Here is a 17351-nt window from a genome sequence, read left to right as displayed (position 1 = left end):
AATATAAAGAACAGAAACTCTAGGCTTATATATGCAAAAGAAAAATAATGGAGAATTAGAGATGAATTGGTTCATTCAGCACCAACTGATCCCCTCCTGTGCTGGACGGCCCCACAGGACTGCATCTGCCCTGTGGGGTCTCTCCCTGCCAGGGAGACTGGCTGGTCACAGTGAGAGGATCCTCTGGTTGGGGGTGTCAGTACCATAAGACAAGATGAGAGGTGGCATTGTAGACAGACTGCCCCACCCAGGGCCCAGGGAGGGTGTGGCTGGCAGGGACGGGGGGCAGGGCAGAGGTGGTGGGAAAGAACAGGAGCTGTGTGGCTTTAACATGGAGTTGGGGGGCACAGGAGGTGCTGTGAAGAAGTAGGAGCTCATTGGGAGTCTACAGCCATTGGACGTGCATTTTGGGGAGCCCTCTGGTCTGTCTGGAACCTAGACTAAGGGGCACAGCAGAGGCAGGAACCAGCAACAGGGGAGCATGTGGGTGGGAGGAGGGCTCCCCAGTCTGGGGTATTCTGAAGGTACATCAGCCGGGCCTGTGATGGTTAGGAGGAGTGGATCCTGCAGTTTCCAGGGCCCAGGCTGAGCTGCAGAATCCGAGTCACAAGAACCACGTGGGGCCTGCAAGGGGAAGAGCAGAGTGTCAGTGTTAGACTTGCAGGTTGGAGCCGCCACTTGTCCAGGAAATGGAAATGCTGAGCATGAAGAGCACAGCAGGCCTCTGGCCCTGCCCCTCCTGTGCCAACACTCATGAGGCTTGCAGCCTCCAAGCAAGAGCAAATCTTGGACTTGAACTCTGAGAGGTTGTCTTTTATCTGATGGTACTAAGTGGAGATTTGTAAATATAAAAACTTAGGCTTGATGATCAATTAGACCCATATCGTCACTCTTCAACAAAGAAAGATATCTATATAGAAATGTGCAGCTTTTCATTGGTCCTAACACTTCTTTTTTGGCTCAGTGATGCTATTGAATCTCCTTGCTCCAATTTGGAAGAACTGCCTGGTGGACCTGAGCTGTCTGAGCCAGGCTATGTGCAGGGGCCTCTGGATAGAGTTACATCAGAATCGGAATGAGAGGCAACTTTGTGTGCTCTGCCATCTGCTGTCCCATGCAGCAGGCCAGGGGGTGTCACAGGGAGGTGGGGCACTGTTGGGTAGAGTGGTGTAGGCCTCAGAACCAGTGGGGTCTCCTGAGAACTAAGGGAAAATGGGCACTCAGCATCAGTGTGACCAGCATGGCCTGTGCCCTGGGTGCTGCACAGAGACCCTGAGACATGCTGGGTGGCCCTGCCCTTCAGCCGGGGGCCCACCAGGGTGGCCTTCCAAGGTGTCACAAGAGAGCATACAAACATGACAGGGGAGTGAAGTCACGCTGTGTACAAAATGAAAAAAACAAAATGTCCTGCTTAAGTCTCTCTTTCCTTCTTTTGAGAGAAGTTGGGACTAAGGAAGTTAGGTGGCAGTTTCAGACTGAAAGCTCACAGGGTCCTGGCCCTCTGGGCTGTGCTGACCCTCACACTTGGGCCAGCTCTACAGCCCTGTCTCTCTTGAACCAGGAGAGTGGGGGCACTGGGGTGTGACTGTTAGCAGCCTTCCACCAGCCTAACCATGTCCCCTTGGTATGCCCAGGTCTGGACGCCAGCCCACCGGCCAGCACTCATGAGCTCACCATTCCCAATGATGTGAGTATGCCCCCTGTACCTGCCTGTCCCTGGGTGGAAACACTAGGCACAAGTGGCTGTCAGCTCTGCTGTCCTTTGGGCAGAGGGACCCACTGCTTGGTGATGCCTTCACCACCCCAACCCCACTGTTTGATCTGCATCCTCCCTCCTTTCCTTTTTAAAGTGGGTTTAATGCCCATCAAAAGTTGTGTGCTTTTATATCCCTAAAATGTTGAACAAGCAGCAGGCTAAAGGGGACTTCAGATATTAATCAGTAGTCAGATGAGAGTTGGGCTGAGAACTCATGTTGCTGTGGAGGCACTGCCCTGGTACGGGTCAAACCTTAAAGAACAAGGTGGCCCAGGAATGCTCTAGAGTGGACCCACCCGCAGTATTATCTCCATGGGCCCTGGCCTCTCAGGAGGTTTGGGATTCTCCATGAGTTGGCTCCAACAGACCTGAAGTTGGTTGGATGTCACAGACTTGTCTAGATTTCTTCTAGCACCCCTCAGTCTGTTCATGCCTTAAGCATACCTGAGGATGTGGCCTTACGAGCTCCCCTCAACACACTCAGTCCTCCCCAGAGTAAGCATGGGTCCTGAGGATAGTAAGGACTATTCTCTGAGTGCTTGACTTATCCACAAACTGAGAGACCAGGGAGGGCATGGGCCATATGTCCTTGAGGGATAGCTGCCAGAGCAGCAAGCAGAGTCCCTGTGTGGGCTGTGGAGATGGCTGCCCCACTTATAGCTCAAGCATCCAGCAGCCTTTTCTGCCCTAGAGCTGTGGATTTTGGAAACCTTCACTGTTCTGCCCCCCTTTACACCTGCTGGGCAGGAATTCTAAGCCCTGTTCCTTCCTTTCATACAAGCTGACCATAGGAAGCACAGATTTGGCAGTTCAGGGAGATCACCAGTCCTGTGTGTGGAAGATGGACAGTGGAGTGGGAGAAAAAGAGGCAGAAGAGAGCAGGGTCACCAGAGGAGTGGACCATGAGGCTGTCTGGCTGGTGCCACTGACCTGCCTGAAGAGCCATCTCATTTGAGCCCCTCGTGGCAATGTGCACTCTAGGCCTTCTGTCCTGGTTGCTGGTCAGGCACAGAGTCCCCATGTCTGCTAACAGAAGCTCAGGACACTCACCCTCCAGGCAGCATTGTGGTCCAGCCTCTGGCATCCCCGAGGATTTCTAAGGTTGGCCCAACTTGAAAGGCAGCAGCACAGAGCCATCTGCCCAGGTGTGGGGTGGCACAGCCAACTGGTCCCTGCATTCTTGGAGAGAGGGGATTTTTCCTCAGCCCTTTCCCTCACTGCAGTGGTTCCTTGAGCATGCGACTTCTGGCATCCTCCTGAGTCTTTTCCTCCAGGTAGTAAAGCCAGCAGGCTTTTCCTGTGGGGTTTTCCTTCTTTGGTGAATCAGTGTTCACTAACACCAGGTTTGGTGCTCTTATCCAAACACTCATTTGAAACGGGAATGAACTTTAAGAGGACAAGTCATCTTTGGAGAGCTGGTCAACCTGTTTCCTGGGGTCTCCTTTGTACAGATGGATGCTGGTTTTCTGAGCTCTTCACCACTCACTTCCCATCCTCCTCCTGGTGATCTTCCTAGGGAAGAGACCCACTTCTCAGAAGGAAGGCAGCTTCCTCTTATCCCAGTGCATTTGGGCGCAGCCTTCCATGCTTCTTCATGGAAAAGGCTGTTGATGGCACTGTCAGGGGCTTTCACCAGCACCCCCAGACTTCATGGGGGATGTATCTGGGCTGCACCAAAGCTGATGTTCCTCACCTGGTAGCTGCCTGCTACCTTCTTGGAGAAAAGGAAGAAATAAAATGGGTGTGCTTGTTCTGAACTTGCCTGTCATCTCGCTCACGTCTGTCTCTTGGTCACAGTTGGATCATGCTGCCTCAAGGTTCCTGCAGAAAGACACTGCTTGGAGGCAGGGACTCTTGAGACTCGCAGGCTCCCCAGCATGGCCAATGGGGACACAGGGCAGTCCAGGGGCCCCAGGCCTTTGGTTCCCTTTCTGACGATCACTGTGGGCTTCCCTCAACGCCTATTTCAGTGCTTGCTCTTGGCCATGCAGACTGTGGTGCCTGTGGTCTCCCCTACTCTGCCCTAAGCAACAGTCACCCACCCACCAAGGCTCATGCCCCTTTCCCTGGTTCTCAGCTGCAGAATCAGCCAGGCCTTCTGCTGGGGAAAGGAATCTAAGGTGTCCAACAGTGGTCTCTAGGAGGAGAGGCTGCAGTGGGAGGTGTCACCACAGTTCCAGTGGAATTTGGCATTGACATCTGATTAGGAGGGGCCACGTTATTTCAGAATATTTCCATCGTTCTTCTTTGAATTTGCAGTGGAGGCACACGAGGATGAGAGGAGGCGAGAAGTCTGCTAACTGCTGGCAAGGTTCACAGGTGCAGGTGGGGCCAGGTGGGAGGTGCCCTTGGGCTGTAGAGCTCAGCCTAGAAGCCATCTTCCCCTTCACTGAGCCAGCCAGCCTAGGGCAGGGCAGGTGAAGGAGGTCCGACCTCCCCACATTCACTTCTCGTGGTGGAGAGTGCCGGTACAGAAATCACAGTGCTGTTCACCTTGGCATTTGTGGTGAGGTGGGCATGCCTTGCGGCTCAATGATGTCCCATCAGCATTCAGACCCCACAGCTGTGTGCAGAGGAGGGGAAAGGCCTGTGGCAAAGGCAGCATCCTCCAGAGCCTGGGGAGAGGGGCACCCTGAGCAGCACATCACAGGGAGCAGAGGGAGAGGGCGGGGGGAGAGCAGGAGGGGAATGCGTGCCAGGGCACAGCTGGAGTGAGGCAGTTAGAAGACGGGCAGACGGTTAAGAGAAGAGGGTAGGCACTTTGTGCAGGAGGGGCAGGGAGATACTTCCTCCAGCAGGCTCTGAGGAGAGATCCAACAGCATATGTGCACGAGGTTCTCAGTGCTGTGCGCTTCAGCAGACACCACGCACTCCAGCGCAGGAAGTGCTAGGGAGGAAAGCTGGCTGTGTGCTGGCCAAGGAGGGATACAGGAAGTGGGGCAGTGCGAAAGCCCAGGAGCTCTCCCTCCTGGATGCTGGCATCTTGCAGGGACCTGTGGTCATGCTGCCGAGTCAGCCACATTCCCCCTCCCCATGCGGGCCGTGGCTGCTGTCCCTGGCCCCCAACAGAGATGAGCCCTTCAGATCTGCCACCAGGGAGGAGGATGCAGCCAGGCAGGTAAATGTGGCCTTGTGCCGATTAGGAAACCACCCTCCTGACCCCAGGGGCACACTGAACACCACACACAGGTGTGAGCAGGGAGAAGGCTGGACTGTGGGCGGGGCCTTGGGAGATGTGGGTGGGGCCTGAGGTGTGGGTGGAGCCCAGAGATGCAGCAGGAGATAGAGGACTCCCAGCAGCCCTGGATTCTCTAGAGTGGGGGTCTCTGTAGATGTCTGCAAAGACTGAGGGTTCTGTAGTCTAGTAAGATGGCTGTCATTTCCTAAGTAACCAGCAGAGACGGCCTCTAAGGTGAACAGAGTTGAGACACCGTTGGTCTCCTCAGGGACAGGGGCTGGCTGGCAGGGCAGCTGTGTCCCACCGTGGAGCTGCTGCTCACACCACAGATTGAGCCCCGGCACTCTTGGAAGTGGACGTCCCTCCTGCATGCCGCCACATGGCCCGGCCCAGCCCTTCCACCCAGCGTAAGGACAGAAACCTGCTCCTGTCACTCAATTTCACCACCATTCTGACACCCTAGCAGCCTCAAGGGAGGTGGAAGTGGACTCCGCCTGAGGGCCCTCAGGGATCTGTGTGCCCAATTGCCCTCCTGGCACCCTGTGCCAGGTACCTTCCAGTCTCGGGCTCTCCCTGCCACAGGTCTGGCTACTTCTCTTTCCGTCCAAGCTCCAGAGCTCTCATCAGTGGCCTGTGCGTGCATGAAGGGACTTCCGTCCAGTGGTGGGCATTGAGAGATGCCACTGGCTCCTGTGCAGTCTTCTCTGGGTGCCCGAGTTGTCCCTGAAGCCCCTCATGGCTGCTCCATACACCACCCTCCTCTCTCAGCTACTTCAAGGAGCACCCTCATTCTTGATGACCGCCTTGGCCAGAGGCCATTGTGTTCCATCTTTAAACAGGGGTCCCAAAGGAAGAATGAAAGGAGGCGCCTGAATGGCCTCAGAGTTTCACCTAAGTTCAGCAAAAGCTGAGTTTTAGGCAGCAGTGAGTTTCGCTCTGGCTTCAAGCACACATTTCTTTTTGAGCATTTGTGATGTTGCCTGTCTGGGCAGAACTGGTCTCCCTGGGATGCGGCCAAGAAGACGCCTCCAGGCCGTGGTGGAGCCTCCCTGCTCAGCCCCTGGCTGCCACCTGTGGGTCACTCCTGGACCCCGGGGTGACCAGTGTGGAGCGCCCAGGCCGAGTGACTGTGGCCTCTTGGCTTTGTGGACCTCCCACAGGAGCGGGGAGCAGGGCGGCTCTGAGAGGGGCCAGCAGAGGCACAGGTGCTCTTAGCCTGACCTCGGGCAGGTGGCCTGGATCAGGCACCACCTGTAGGCAGGTGTGGGCGGGGCCTCTCCAGGGTGTTGCGCTCAGGGCTTGGGGCAGAGTCCAAGGCTGGCAGCCTGTCCCACAGGCCCCTCGGGCACACTGCCCACAGTCTTCAGGGGCTGGCTCGGGTTCTTCTCTAAGAAATCCCCCTGTCCTTGTTTCTAGCTAATAGGCTGCATAATTGGACGCCAAGGGACCAAAATCAATGAAATTCGACAGATGTCTGGAGCTCAGATCAAAATCGCCAACGCCACTGAAGGGTCATCAGAGCGTCAGATCACCATCACGGGGACCCCGGCGAACATCAGCCTTGCCCAGTATCTCATCAACGCCAGGTGAGCAGCTCCAAGGGCCTCTGAGAGACGCCCAGAAAGGGACGCGCCAGCTGGCGTTACATCGCCCGGACAGTCGGGGGTGGGAGGAGGCACGGTCTGGGCCACACTCTGCCTCCCCCTCTTTTCCCTCTGCTCCAGGCCGGATAGTGGGGACAGGATGGGATGGCGACAGCCTTCATGTAGACGTGAGGCCACCTCACTCTGCCGACCTCCCATCCAGTGTCTCCGGGGATGATCCCCAAAGCTAGAGGGGAAGGCAGGTGCTCCCGTGGCCCCAGACAGGCGGCCACACCTATGCTGGAAGACCTGACTCTTGTCCACTCAGAGCTCTCCAGAAAGACCAGTGTTTGGGGACTTTGCTGTTTTGCCTCCTTTTTCATCCTCATGGAAAAGTGTAGGGAAAGGCAGGACAGGACTCTGCAGGCCCCTTCCTTCCGTGGGTCCCTGGTGCACACGGGAGGGTCTGAAGCCACCTGGGTCCCTGTGACTATACCCCACTCGGCCTCACTGACCTCTCAGCCAGTGCCCCACCCCTGCCAGGCAGGCTGTACCACCAGCACCCCCTGCCAGGCACGCCGTACCACCAGCCACCCCGCCAGGCAGGTCGTACCACCAGCGCCCACCCCCGCCTGACACACCACACCACCAGTCCCCCCACCAGGCAGGCCGTACCACCAGCCCCGCCTCTGATGTAAGGAACATCCCTCCTCCCTCCCCAAGGATGTCCTCCTGCAAGAACCCCAAGCTGGGCTTGTGGGAGGAAAGGGGAGGGGAGGAAAGGGGAGGGGAGGGAAGGGGAGGGGTCTCTGGGTGGACACAGCCCTGTATGGGCCCTGGAACCCCTGTCCCATGACCCTTCTGCTATCTGCACGCCCAGTGAGTGGGTGAGGGGCTGCCTGGAGAGGACAAGGAGCCCCCCCGACTTTACCCACGGATGCCCCATTGGGCTTCTGCCTCGATCCAGAGCCAGGTTGGGCCTCTTTCCATCCCTGTGGCTGCAGGCCCATGGGCAGGAGGCTGAGCAAAGCGCATTGTTGGCAAACCCAGGGCGAGCCTGGGGATGGGGCTGGTCAGGGAGGCTCCCGCCTGCCCGACCACATCACTGACAGCCCCGCTGGGCCCCGTGCTTAGGGCCAGATGGCTCTTACCCACATACGCTTACTCCTGTGGCAACCAAAGCCCCTTCTCAGATGCCAGGTGTGAGACTGGGAAGGCCTTGTGCCCCCGCAAGGGCAGACCCGGGGCTGCACGGGAGGCTTCATACGGGGAAGGCCTCAAGCCCCCATGCAGGGCTGGCTCACACACCTGACGTGGTGACGGGCATGGCGGGGACCAGGGCGGAGAAGAGGCCCGTGTACTCTGCTGTGGTCTCCAGCTCAGAACTTCCTGAGCTGACCGGGACAGCCTGTCCCAGCGAGCACAGAGGCCACACAGCCCGGCCTCACATCTGCCCACGGATGAGGGTGTTCATTGTGACCGTCTCTCCCTCTCCTGCCTTTGTTCTAGGCTGACGTCCGAGGTCACCGGGATGGGCACGCTCTAATCCTACCCAGCACCCTCCCCCGACGTCACCCACCTGCCAGAGCCCAAGGCCCCCGGCTCTCACACTCTGGACAGCCCACCTTCCCTCACACGCTGGACAGCCCACCTTCCCTGCCTCACAGATATCCATAGAGAGGTTTTCCTAATTAACAGAAGGACATATGCCCTGGAGACACACCCCCTCTACAGAGGCTGCAGGCTCCGCCGAGTCCCCCTTCCGTGTTATTTATGACGTACAGCGCTCCAGTCTGCCCATGCACCGGCATGCAGTGTTAATTATTTTAGAAATATTGTTCCTTGGTGTCAGCATAGCTGTCTGTCTTAGGAGCTGGGTCGGCGTTCCAACAGCACTTCCTGTCTACCATTCTCCTCCGCCATCCAGAACTGTCCAGAACTGTTGCCTGAGACCCCTCCTGTCTCACACAGCCCTGCTGTGCTGACTCAGTTTCCCCTCAGAGCCAGTGTCATCTGGGCTCGAGTTTCTGCCCTAGGTCAGGTTGTGTGCTGGAATCAGGGGTGGCTCTCCTGCCACCCACGGGGAGCACCACCCACGGGGAGCACCACCCACGGGGAGCACCAGAAGAGGAGGGTTGTGGAGGAGGTTGGGGCTCTGACCTCAGGAGTGGGGTGGAGGGTGGAGCCTGCTGGGGGCCCCGCCTCCACAGAGATGCTGCGTACTGGGAAGGCATCGGGGTCCCCTGAGCGTCTTCCAGGGTGGCTGGAGAGCACAGACACGCCAGGGAGCCCCTCTGTGCTCCTCAGAGTTCAATAAATGTCGTGGCCCCTCCTCACCGGCTCTGGCTCGTCTCTGTGCCCCCAATGCACCCAGGACTCAGCATGTCCTTCCCCTGGGGAGACACGCCCTGAGCCCGGTGCTTATTGGAGAAGCCTGAGTTTGTTCTCACACGCAGATACGATTTCATGCCCCCTTTCCACAACACACACAAGCACTTCTGTTTGTACTTTGGCAAAACTACCTAAAATGACAAACAGAAAAACACCATTCTTGCCCAGGCACCAAAATGCCAGTTCCTAATTCGTGAGACTTACTCCTCCACAGCCATCGTGGGTACCAGAGGCTGTGCCCAGTGACCCCCAGTGCTTCCACAGCGTGGAGCCTGTCCACGTCACACCCACTTGGGGACGGTCCGCATGGCTCACTTGGCAGCCTGTGCTCACCTTAAGGAGCCCGGCTGTGCCCCTGCGCAGTCCTGAAGCCCTGGATGTGACTCAGGCCCTCCCTCAGGTGATTAATCCCTAACCCAGGCCCAGGGCATGGGGGGAGCCCCCACGTGATTTATCAGGAAGGACCCAGACCCAGGATGGAGGGGGAACCAGGCACCAGGGAGGGCAGGACTCGGAGGCTCCTGTCCCAGCTCTGCAGGCTCAGGGTACCACCTCCACACCTGGATCCTAGTGTTCACAGGACCTTCTAGAAGGTAGTGGGCCTGGGATGTGTGGACAGACACAGCTCACTGACCCCTCACTGGAGGTGTCTGTCAAGAGTCGGCGGTTCCAGGAGGATGGGAGTCTGGCCAGAACCTGGGGAGCCTCCAAGGGCCCAGGACAGCCTGCCCCAGGCTCCTAGCCAGCCACAAGGCACCCGCTCACGGGAGCCCCGTCCTGCCCGATCAGGCAGAAGCCGCCCTGTTTCCCAGACTCCACCTGGCCTGCCTCAGGCACCTGGCTGAGGTGCTGGCCTGGAGGGCCCCGACTCAGCCTCCTGGACACACTCCTTGCCCACCTCTGCCCCCGGGAGGGCCCAGTCACAGGAGTGAGCCCAGCATGGCACCTGGGCACACATGCTGGCAGCTTAGGACTGAAGTTCCCCCTGGGGAAGACACAGGCCTTCCCCAGCACCCGTGTCAGTGGAGAAGGTTAGTCAACAGCGTGGATACAACTGACAATGACAGACGCCCTGGAAATAAGATACCACGAGAAGAGAGGAATGAAAATGGGATGGAAAGACCCCTAGAAGATGCAGGCTGGGCAGGACCTAAGAAGGTAAGGGGTTAGTTGCTCACTCATCTGGACGAAGAACAGCAGGCAATGGAGCACTCCAGGTGGGGAGCACTCCAGGTGGGGGGGCACTCCAGGTGTGGGGAGTACTCCAAGCGAGGAACACTTTAGGTGGGGGGAGCACAGTAGATGTGGGAAGCACATCAGGTGCAGGGGCAGCCAGAGCTGGGGTGGAAGGGAGCCCAGAGCACGTGAGGAGGGGAGACGGGGGTGCTGGAGTGGCAGGGTGGGGGTTGTGCAGAACTCAGACCCTCAGGACCCGGGGGCACGGAGGCACAGCAGAATCCAGAGTCCCAGCTGGGTATGAGAGGGCCTGAGTGGGGACTCAGAGCCAGGGACCAGGGCTCCAAACCAGAGCTGGAGGCATCCTGTCACTTGGGGCAGCTCACAGGGCAGTGCTGCGAGCATTGGACCTCACACGAGGACTGGGCTCTCCCGCGATGTGAGACCCCGCAAAGTGGCAGTTCTCAGTTCTAAGGAATCGAGTGAGCATGAGCCTCAGCCCTGCAGGTCAGTGGTTCCCATCCTGTGCCTTCTTACATCTCCAGCAACCCAGCTCCCGGTGCCCCTTCCCCACAGTGTGAGTCCCGGTTCCACCCACAACCACGTGGTCAAGGCCTTGGGCTGAGGAAATGTGCAAGCTTAGAACAAGGGGCGCTGGGGCACCCCAGCTCTGCTGGGCGCGCATCATGGGCATGGGAAATGTGGCTGTTAGCTTCTGGAAGCCTGTGGCTGAGTCTCCATCTCGCCAGGGCACTGGCACCTGGCCCAGGGCCACGGGGTCACACCCTGTCACAGCGAGTGTCCCAAGTCATCAGACATCCCCGCACCTCGGTGTCCTGTGGACACAGCAGAGTCTATGCCCCCTGCTTCCTCAAGGACAGCGGTGGGGTCTGTGGCTGTCAGGAAAGGGGCAGGAATTGGCTGACTCCAGTGGCGTTCGATAGATGCTCACAGTAATTGGAAAATAATTTGACAGTCTCATGAAGCAGCACACGTACCCAGAAGGGCGGCATCTGAGTCCCTCAGTTGCTGAGACTGGGAAACAAACACGACGGAAACGGGTGGCCCACAATTCTGGAGGCGGGGACGTCCGAGATGGAGGCGCTGGGCTATGTGTCTGGTGAGGGCTGCTCTGTGCTTCCAAGGGTGCCTTGTTACCGTGACCTCAGGCAGAGGAATGCTGCGTCCTCACGTGGCTGGAGAGCGGAAGGACGAGCAGGCTGGAGGGCCCCCTTCAGCCTCCTGCAGAAGAGCGCTCGCCAGCTCATCACCACAAGAAGGCCCGCCTCTACTACTGCTGCGTTGGGGATCACGTTTCAACGTGAATTTTCAGTGGCCTGCATGCAGGCGACACAGGAAGTAGCCTGTGACCATAGGGGACGGACCCCACAGAGGCCCCGGGACCCCCACTCAGCATTGGAGGACCCCCTCCCCGGGGCTGTGGGAGGGATCTGTGAGTTGCTTCTGACCTGTGGGATGTGGCAAGGGCCAGGACGTCACTCCCTGGCACTGCGTAAGGCTCCAGCTCCCCTGGTGGCACTGGAGAAGCAAGCAGGCATTTTGGGACTGCCCTAGAGTGCCCGCAGAGTGACCGCCTCTGGAGGTGGACTGCAGGCACCCCTCCGAGCGAGCTTGGGGGCCCCAGTGACAACCAGCCAACGTCAGAAGCGCTCACTCCTGTGGCTGCAAGGAAATGAATTCTGCCAACAACCTGGGTGGGCCCAGAAGTGGGTTCCGCCCCAGTCCAGCCCCTGCATGGGAATGTGACCACCAGCTCCCCGATGGCAGCCTGGGAGACCCCAAAGAACAGGAGCCAGCTGAGCTGAGCCAACTCCTGACGCAGGAACTGAGTTAACACCTGGGCGCCGCTTCGGTCATTTGATACGCGGCTGGAAAACTAAGGCCGTGGTCAGACGCGTGGCTGGCGCTTCCTCCCGCTTCTACCTTCTGGAAGCTCGTGGGCGGGTCGAGGTCAGTGGGTGCTTCTGGGATGGCAGGCATTCCCAGCAGGCTGGGCCTGTCCCCAGAGGCTCAGGTCCGGTTGCTCTCTGGCCTGTGTGACCTTGGATCAACACATCCCCCTGATATGGGGCTCTCCGTCTGAGAGCCTACCTGGCACGGGAAAGTCTCTGGTGTTGAATGCCGTTTTCACGCAGAACAATGGGCCGACATTCATCCTAGAATGGGCAGTTTGGGTCTTGTGAAAATTTGACCATTTGCAATTTTTTCCAAACATTCTGTTGGAGAAGCGTCGCATTGTCCATTGTTGACATCTCTGAAAATCTTACCGGGACCGTGATTTTATAAAATCAAGCTGCCTCACCAACAGCTCCTTGTCACGGGCAACAGGGAAGGACGCTGCCCTTACAAAGTCGAATTCATCCAGGCGCCCCTTGGACCACATGGTGGAGCTTCTCTTGCTGTTTTAACTGTACCTTCTTCCTGTCTTTTGGTTTCCAGAACACAAGTCTTCTTTCGTCTTACCGTTTTCTCTTCCTTCTTTGTTGTCATTGTAATTATCTGTATTTTCTTGGCAACAACTGCCAATCACAAATTATTCTTCTCCGTATTGTTGTGGTTGTGGCCCTGGAGCTTCCGGCTTCCTGTGTCAGCAGCCGACTTTCACCGTGTTTTGCTTTGCTTTTAACATTTTGAGGGCCCAGGATTTTTCTTTGTACATTTAGTCTCCAGTTGATTCCTTCCTGCTCATCGAGTCTGAATTGTGGCATGAGGAATAATTCTGAAACATACACGCTACTATATATATGGTGTGTGTGTGTGTGTGTGTGTGTGTAAAGCCATAAGTAAGAGCAATTCAGATGGGGGTTTTTTGGTTGTTGTTTGTTTGTTTGTTTGTTTGAGATGGAGTTTTGCTCCTGTTGCCCAGGCTGGAGTGCAGTGGCAGGATCTCAGTTTGCTGCAACCTCTGCCTCCCGAGTTCAAGCAATTCTCCTATGTCAGCCTCCAGAATAGCTAGGATTACAGGTGCCCACCACCATGCCTGTCTAATCTTTGTATTTTTAGTAGAGACAAGGTTTTACCATGTTGGCAAGGCTGGTCTCCAACTCCTGACCTCGTGATCCACCTGCCTTGGCTTCCCAAAGTGCTGGGATTATAGGCGTGAGCCACCGCACCTGGGCTCAGATGGGTTTTTAGACTCTAACTGCCTAATAGTGCTCCAGTTACATAGCACTGTATTCACATATGTAGGGATGTGGGGAGGGAGCTTTGTCACTGAAGTATTGATATTTGTCTCTTCACACCATTCTGCGTGCCATGCATTAGTGCAGATTTGCTGCCATTTCATCCGGAACTGCCAGCGTGTATGAGGACAAGACACAGCAGACGCAGCAGGTGTACCGAGCTGTGCGGAGCCCGTGGTCCCACCGGGGTGCATCTGCCCCGTGGAGCTACAGGTGTGGCTCTCCCCACGCACTGCCTGTGTGATGGTGTGCTCTGCGCTACCGGCCCATTCCCAAGGGGAGAGGGTTCTCCTGTGGCCACAGTGTGAATTCTGTCGCTTGCTGACAGAGGCACATGGCTGAGGACTGAGGGAACTTCCCACCAATGGCTTTCATGCTCAACCATTTGAACCATTCTCCATGACCAGCATATCCTGAAGCTGGCAAGGCCGCTCTTTGCCCGTCTCCTAGACAGAGGCTGGGCTCTGGATGATCCGTCTTCCTCTGGAGACGCTTTGTCCAACCCGCTGGCTCGCATTGGGATGGATCATCTTAATCTCACTGAAGTTGGGTCAGACTTTGTGAGGGTTACTCTGCTCCCAAGTCACCCCGGCTTAGGACAGAGTGCCCAGGGCTGCCTCTGGGTGTCCACTGGTCCTTCCTCCTGGGTGGGTTTTGAACTTGACTTGTCATCTGCCCAGCACCATTAGACCAGAGCTCTGTCCAGCTTTGAGCAGTTTTCTGCTGGTCTTCATAGCCTTCTGTTGAGTGAGGTTCACGGGGCTGCAGATGCCTGCCCGAGCGAGCCAGTGCGGTACTCCAGATCCGGAGCCGCGCCTCTCAGGCCTCTCCTGTCTCCAGGACCCTAGCCTCTCTCCTGAGGCTGCTGCAGAAATCCTCAAGCAGCACAACAGATTTTTTAAAGTTCAGCTTTTGAAATTATACTTGGTGGGAATGTTTGTTTAAGTAAACACCATCACAGAAGCGGCGGCCCATGAACTTGAAGGCTTTCAAAGAATCTCATGGTTGATGTAAAAATCTCACGAGGTAGGAGCTTTCATTTTTAAAAAATTAATGTAATAAATATACTGATATTTAATAGACAAACTGTTCTCAGGAACTGTGGCGACGTCCAGTCAGTGGCCACCTCTTCTTGTTCCAGGTGAGCATCACTTAGCACCAGTGCGGTTTTGTAAAACAGAGGATAACGTCACGGGAGTGGCCGGCCTCAGAATTGTCCAGGGTTTGGACACGTGGAAATCCAAGGCACCCTGCAGCTCAGCCACGGGAGTTCACGTCCGACTCCAGTGATCCAAGGGTGGGAGTGAGGCCCCCTCTGGGACCAGTATACGCCTCAGCATGGCTAAGGCCAGTGCCGTGTGTCGACAGACGTGGGGAAGGTGGAGGAAGGAGGCCTGGGGGAGGGGTTCCTGTCACGCAGAGTTGCATGGGTGGATTTCGGGTTGATGAGGGCGGGGCTGCATTTTTAGGTGTTTCTACTGACAAGACCAAGGGTAGTTGGGAAAAAGCCCAGCACGTCAGCAGCTGGACAGAGAGCAGCTCCCTGAGGTTGCCAGCAGGTTCCCGTGGATGTTGGTGATCTCATGTTTGTCCTCAGTCAACCCCCGGAACCACAGAAGAGCACAGGGTGAGACCTGGGGAAAGGCAGACTCCAGCGTCCAGCGGGAGGCCGGGAAGCAAAGTTCTTGGGCCTCCCGGGCCCCCGTCCATCCCGCTTTGGAAGAGCATCTTGACTCTAGGATGAGGCGACGAGGCAGTGTGGAGACTCACCGCCTCCGGAAGGCAGGAAGGGAGGAACCGTTCGCCACAGGCACAGCCCGGACGCGCTGGGAGCTGCACTCGGTGTTGGCCGTTGGGCTGATGCTTGTCAGGAGCCGAGGACAAGCTCCGTGGCTTACCTGGGATGATTTCACGTTTCTCTGAGATAAAGGTTCATGATGACTTTTCCTGCGCTATGAAATACATTAAATAACAATTTCTACTTTCAACCCTCGGATGCACAATATTATAATAAAAATACATAAAAACTACTTCAACAGGAGTAAAAAGCATCATGATAAAAAGGATTAAGAGGTTTGTGGTTGACGAAAGGGCGTGTCACTGTGGTGAGACCTGAAACAAACCTCGTGGACGTGTGCTTTTCTCCACAGCATGCCACGTGCAGGCTGCGCTGTCAGCTTCGTTCAGCGTCACCCAGAGAATAAATTCTCTTTACCTCCCATGGGGATTGCCTTCTAGTTTGGAGAAGTTGGAGACAACTCTGTTAAGTGCAGAGCCACACAGTCATAAAAACACACTCGAGGGCACTGTTTTGAGAAAGGCAGATGTTCCAGCAGAAGCATCTGGGCCGGGCACGGTGACTCACGCCTGTCATCCCAGGACTTTGGGAGGCCAAGGTGGGTGGATTCCTTGAGCCCAGGAGCTCGAGACCAGCCTGGCCGATGTGGCGAAACCCTGTCTCTACTAAAAATACAAAAATTAGCCGGGCGTGGTGGCGCATGCTGCTAGTCCCAGCTGCTCTCGAGGCTGAGGAGGTGGGAGGATCACTTGAGCCCAGGAGGTCGAGGCTGCAGTGAGCCAAGATCACGCCACTGCACTCCAGCCCGGGCAACAGAGTGAGACCCTGTGTCCAAAAAAAAAAAAGAAAAAGAAAAAGCAGCGCCTGGCTCTGAGGAATCCCAAAGGCAGCGCCACCCTGAGCAGACCCGTCTGCCCCTTCGACTGTCGCCCACCAGCCCCTCCTGGTGCCCTGTGTCATCACATGACTGGCTTGTTGAGCCCAGGGGTCACCGCAGCGCCTCCTGGAGTGATGCCAGCTTCACTCTTTGGCCCCGGAGCTCCCACAGGGGGTGGGCACAGGGGCACCCTCAGTACCCGCAGGGCCATGCTCCCAGCCTGGGTCTGATGGGCCGGGATGCGACCACTGCCGGCGTCTGCAGTGCTGTGAGTGGGCAGCGGTGACGTACTCACCCGGGAATGACAGTGAGTGCCCCGACTGCCAGATTCCCCCCAGGCTTTCACGTCTAAGGATTACGAGGAAGACCTGGACTACGTGCCTTTGTAAGATGCCTCCTGTGGGTCCCTGAGGACGTTGGGTACCACCTCGCCCCTGCGTGACCGGCCTGGAAACGGTGACCTGTGACCCTGGGGCGGGGTGGCCTTGGGGACACTAGCAGCGAAGGGTGCACCAGGCCAGGGCACCGGGCTGGGGGCCTTGCCCAGGACGACAGGCAGGGCTTGTCCAAAACCCCCTGGCCCTGTTCCAACCCCCAGGAGGGTTCGAGCCCTTTCGAGGATCCCATGCTGTGTCCAGAGCAGCCATGCACCCACCTTCTCCACTGCAACACAGCCACCCTCCTTCTCCGGAGTGGCCTTTTACAAAGCACACATATCATTACCTCCTGAGTGAAACCTGTCCTCAGGGCGGAGACTGTGTCCCAGGCCTGGCCTCAGACACACCCCTCTTGCCCGCCTCCCTCTCTCCAGGCGCTGTCCTCACTGCCCCGCGGCAGCCTCCCAGCGGCCACCTCCTGCTCTGCCTCCAGGACCCACTCAACCTCCAGGGTGCTGTGGCTCCTCCTCAAGGGAGGGCGGCTGGGGGAGGAGACGCCTCAGTACAGAAAAGCCCGAGGCTGTCGTTGGGTCTGACCCCACCTCTCCTGCTGTTTCCTGCCAAGACAGATGAGGATTTAGCTCTCGACTCTTCACCATGCCTGCCACCTCCTTTGCAATCTTTGTAAATTGTATTCTTATTCTGTTTCCATATTTAATAACTCACTTAAATTCTTACCATAAAAGCTGACAAACATACACAAAAGTACAGAGAACCTAAATACCTGATACAATGAATAATTGTAAGACACCTTCGTCAAGAAACAGAAAATACCCAGCCCCTGACTCAGCTTCTAGAAGTAACCGGGCCCTCCCTGCAGGTGTAGGCTGGGGCTGAACACACCTGCCCTGGGGACAGAGCTGCTTCCTCTCCATCCCTCTTACCACGCTTCATGGCATCCTGAAGATTAGGCTCCCTCCAGAGGTGGGAGGTGGTCTGAGCGTCCCTCCCC

General features: G+C 56.9%; 1 protein-coding gene across 10 annotated transcripts in view; it reads left to right on the top strand.

The window, feature by feature from the left end:
- The window catches only part of PCBP3 (poly(rC) binding protein 3), a 282207-nt gene extending 273364 nt beyond the window's left edge, over positions 1 to 8843 (top strand). For 9 of the 10 annotated variants that reach the window (XM_030915860.1, XM_030915862.1, XM_030915859.1 and 6 more), the window contains 3 exons: positions 1635 to 1687; positions 6351 to 6520; positions 8027 to 8843. In XM_030915860.1, coding sequence (XP_030771720.1) covers positions 1635 to 1687; positions 6351 to 6520; positions 8027 to 8063 — 260 coding nt within the window. In that variant the 3' untranslated portion in view covers positions 8064 to 8843. Of the gene's footprint in view, positions 1 to 1634; positions 1688 to 6350; positions 6521 to 8026 lie in introns of those variants that run through there. The other variant, XM_030915863.1, reaches the window with a different exon arrangement.
- The last annotated feature ends 8508 nt before the right edge of the window (positions 8844 to 17351 follow it).

Source organism: Rhinopithecus roxellana, chromosome 13 (assembly GCF_007565055.1).
Source record: "Rhinopithecus roxellana isolate Shanxi Qingling chromosome 13, ASM756505v1, whole genome shotgun sequence".
In the NCBI taxonomy this organism is placed as follows: Eukaryota; Metazoa; Chordata; class Mammalia; order Primates; family Cercopithecidae; genus Rhinopithecus; species Rhinopithecus roxellana.
The sequence above is the reverse complement of the archived record's forward strand: the minus strand, read 5'-3'. Positions and strand labels throughout refer to the sequence as shown.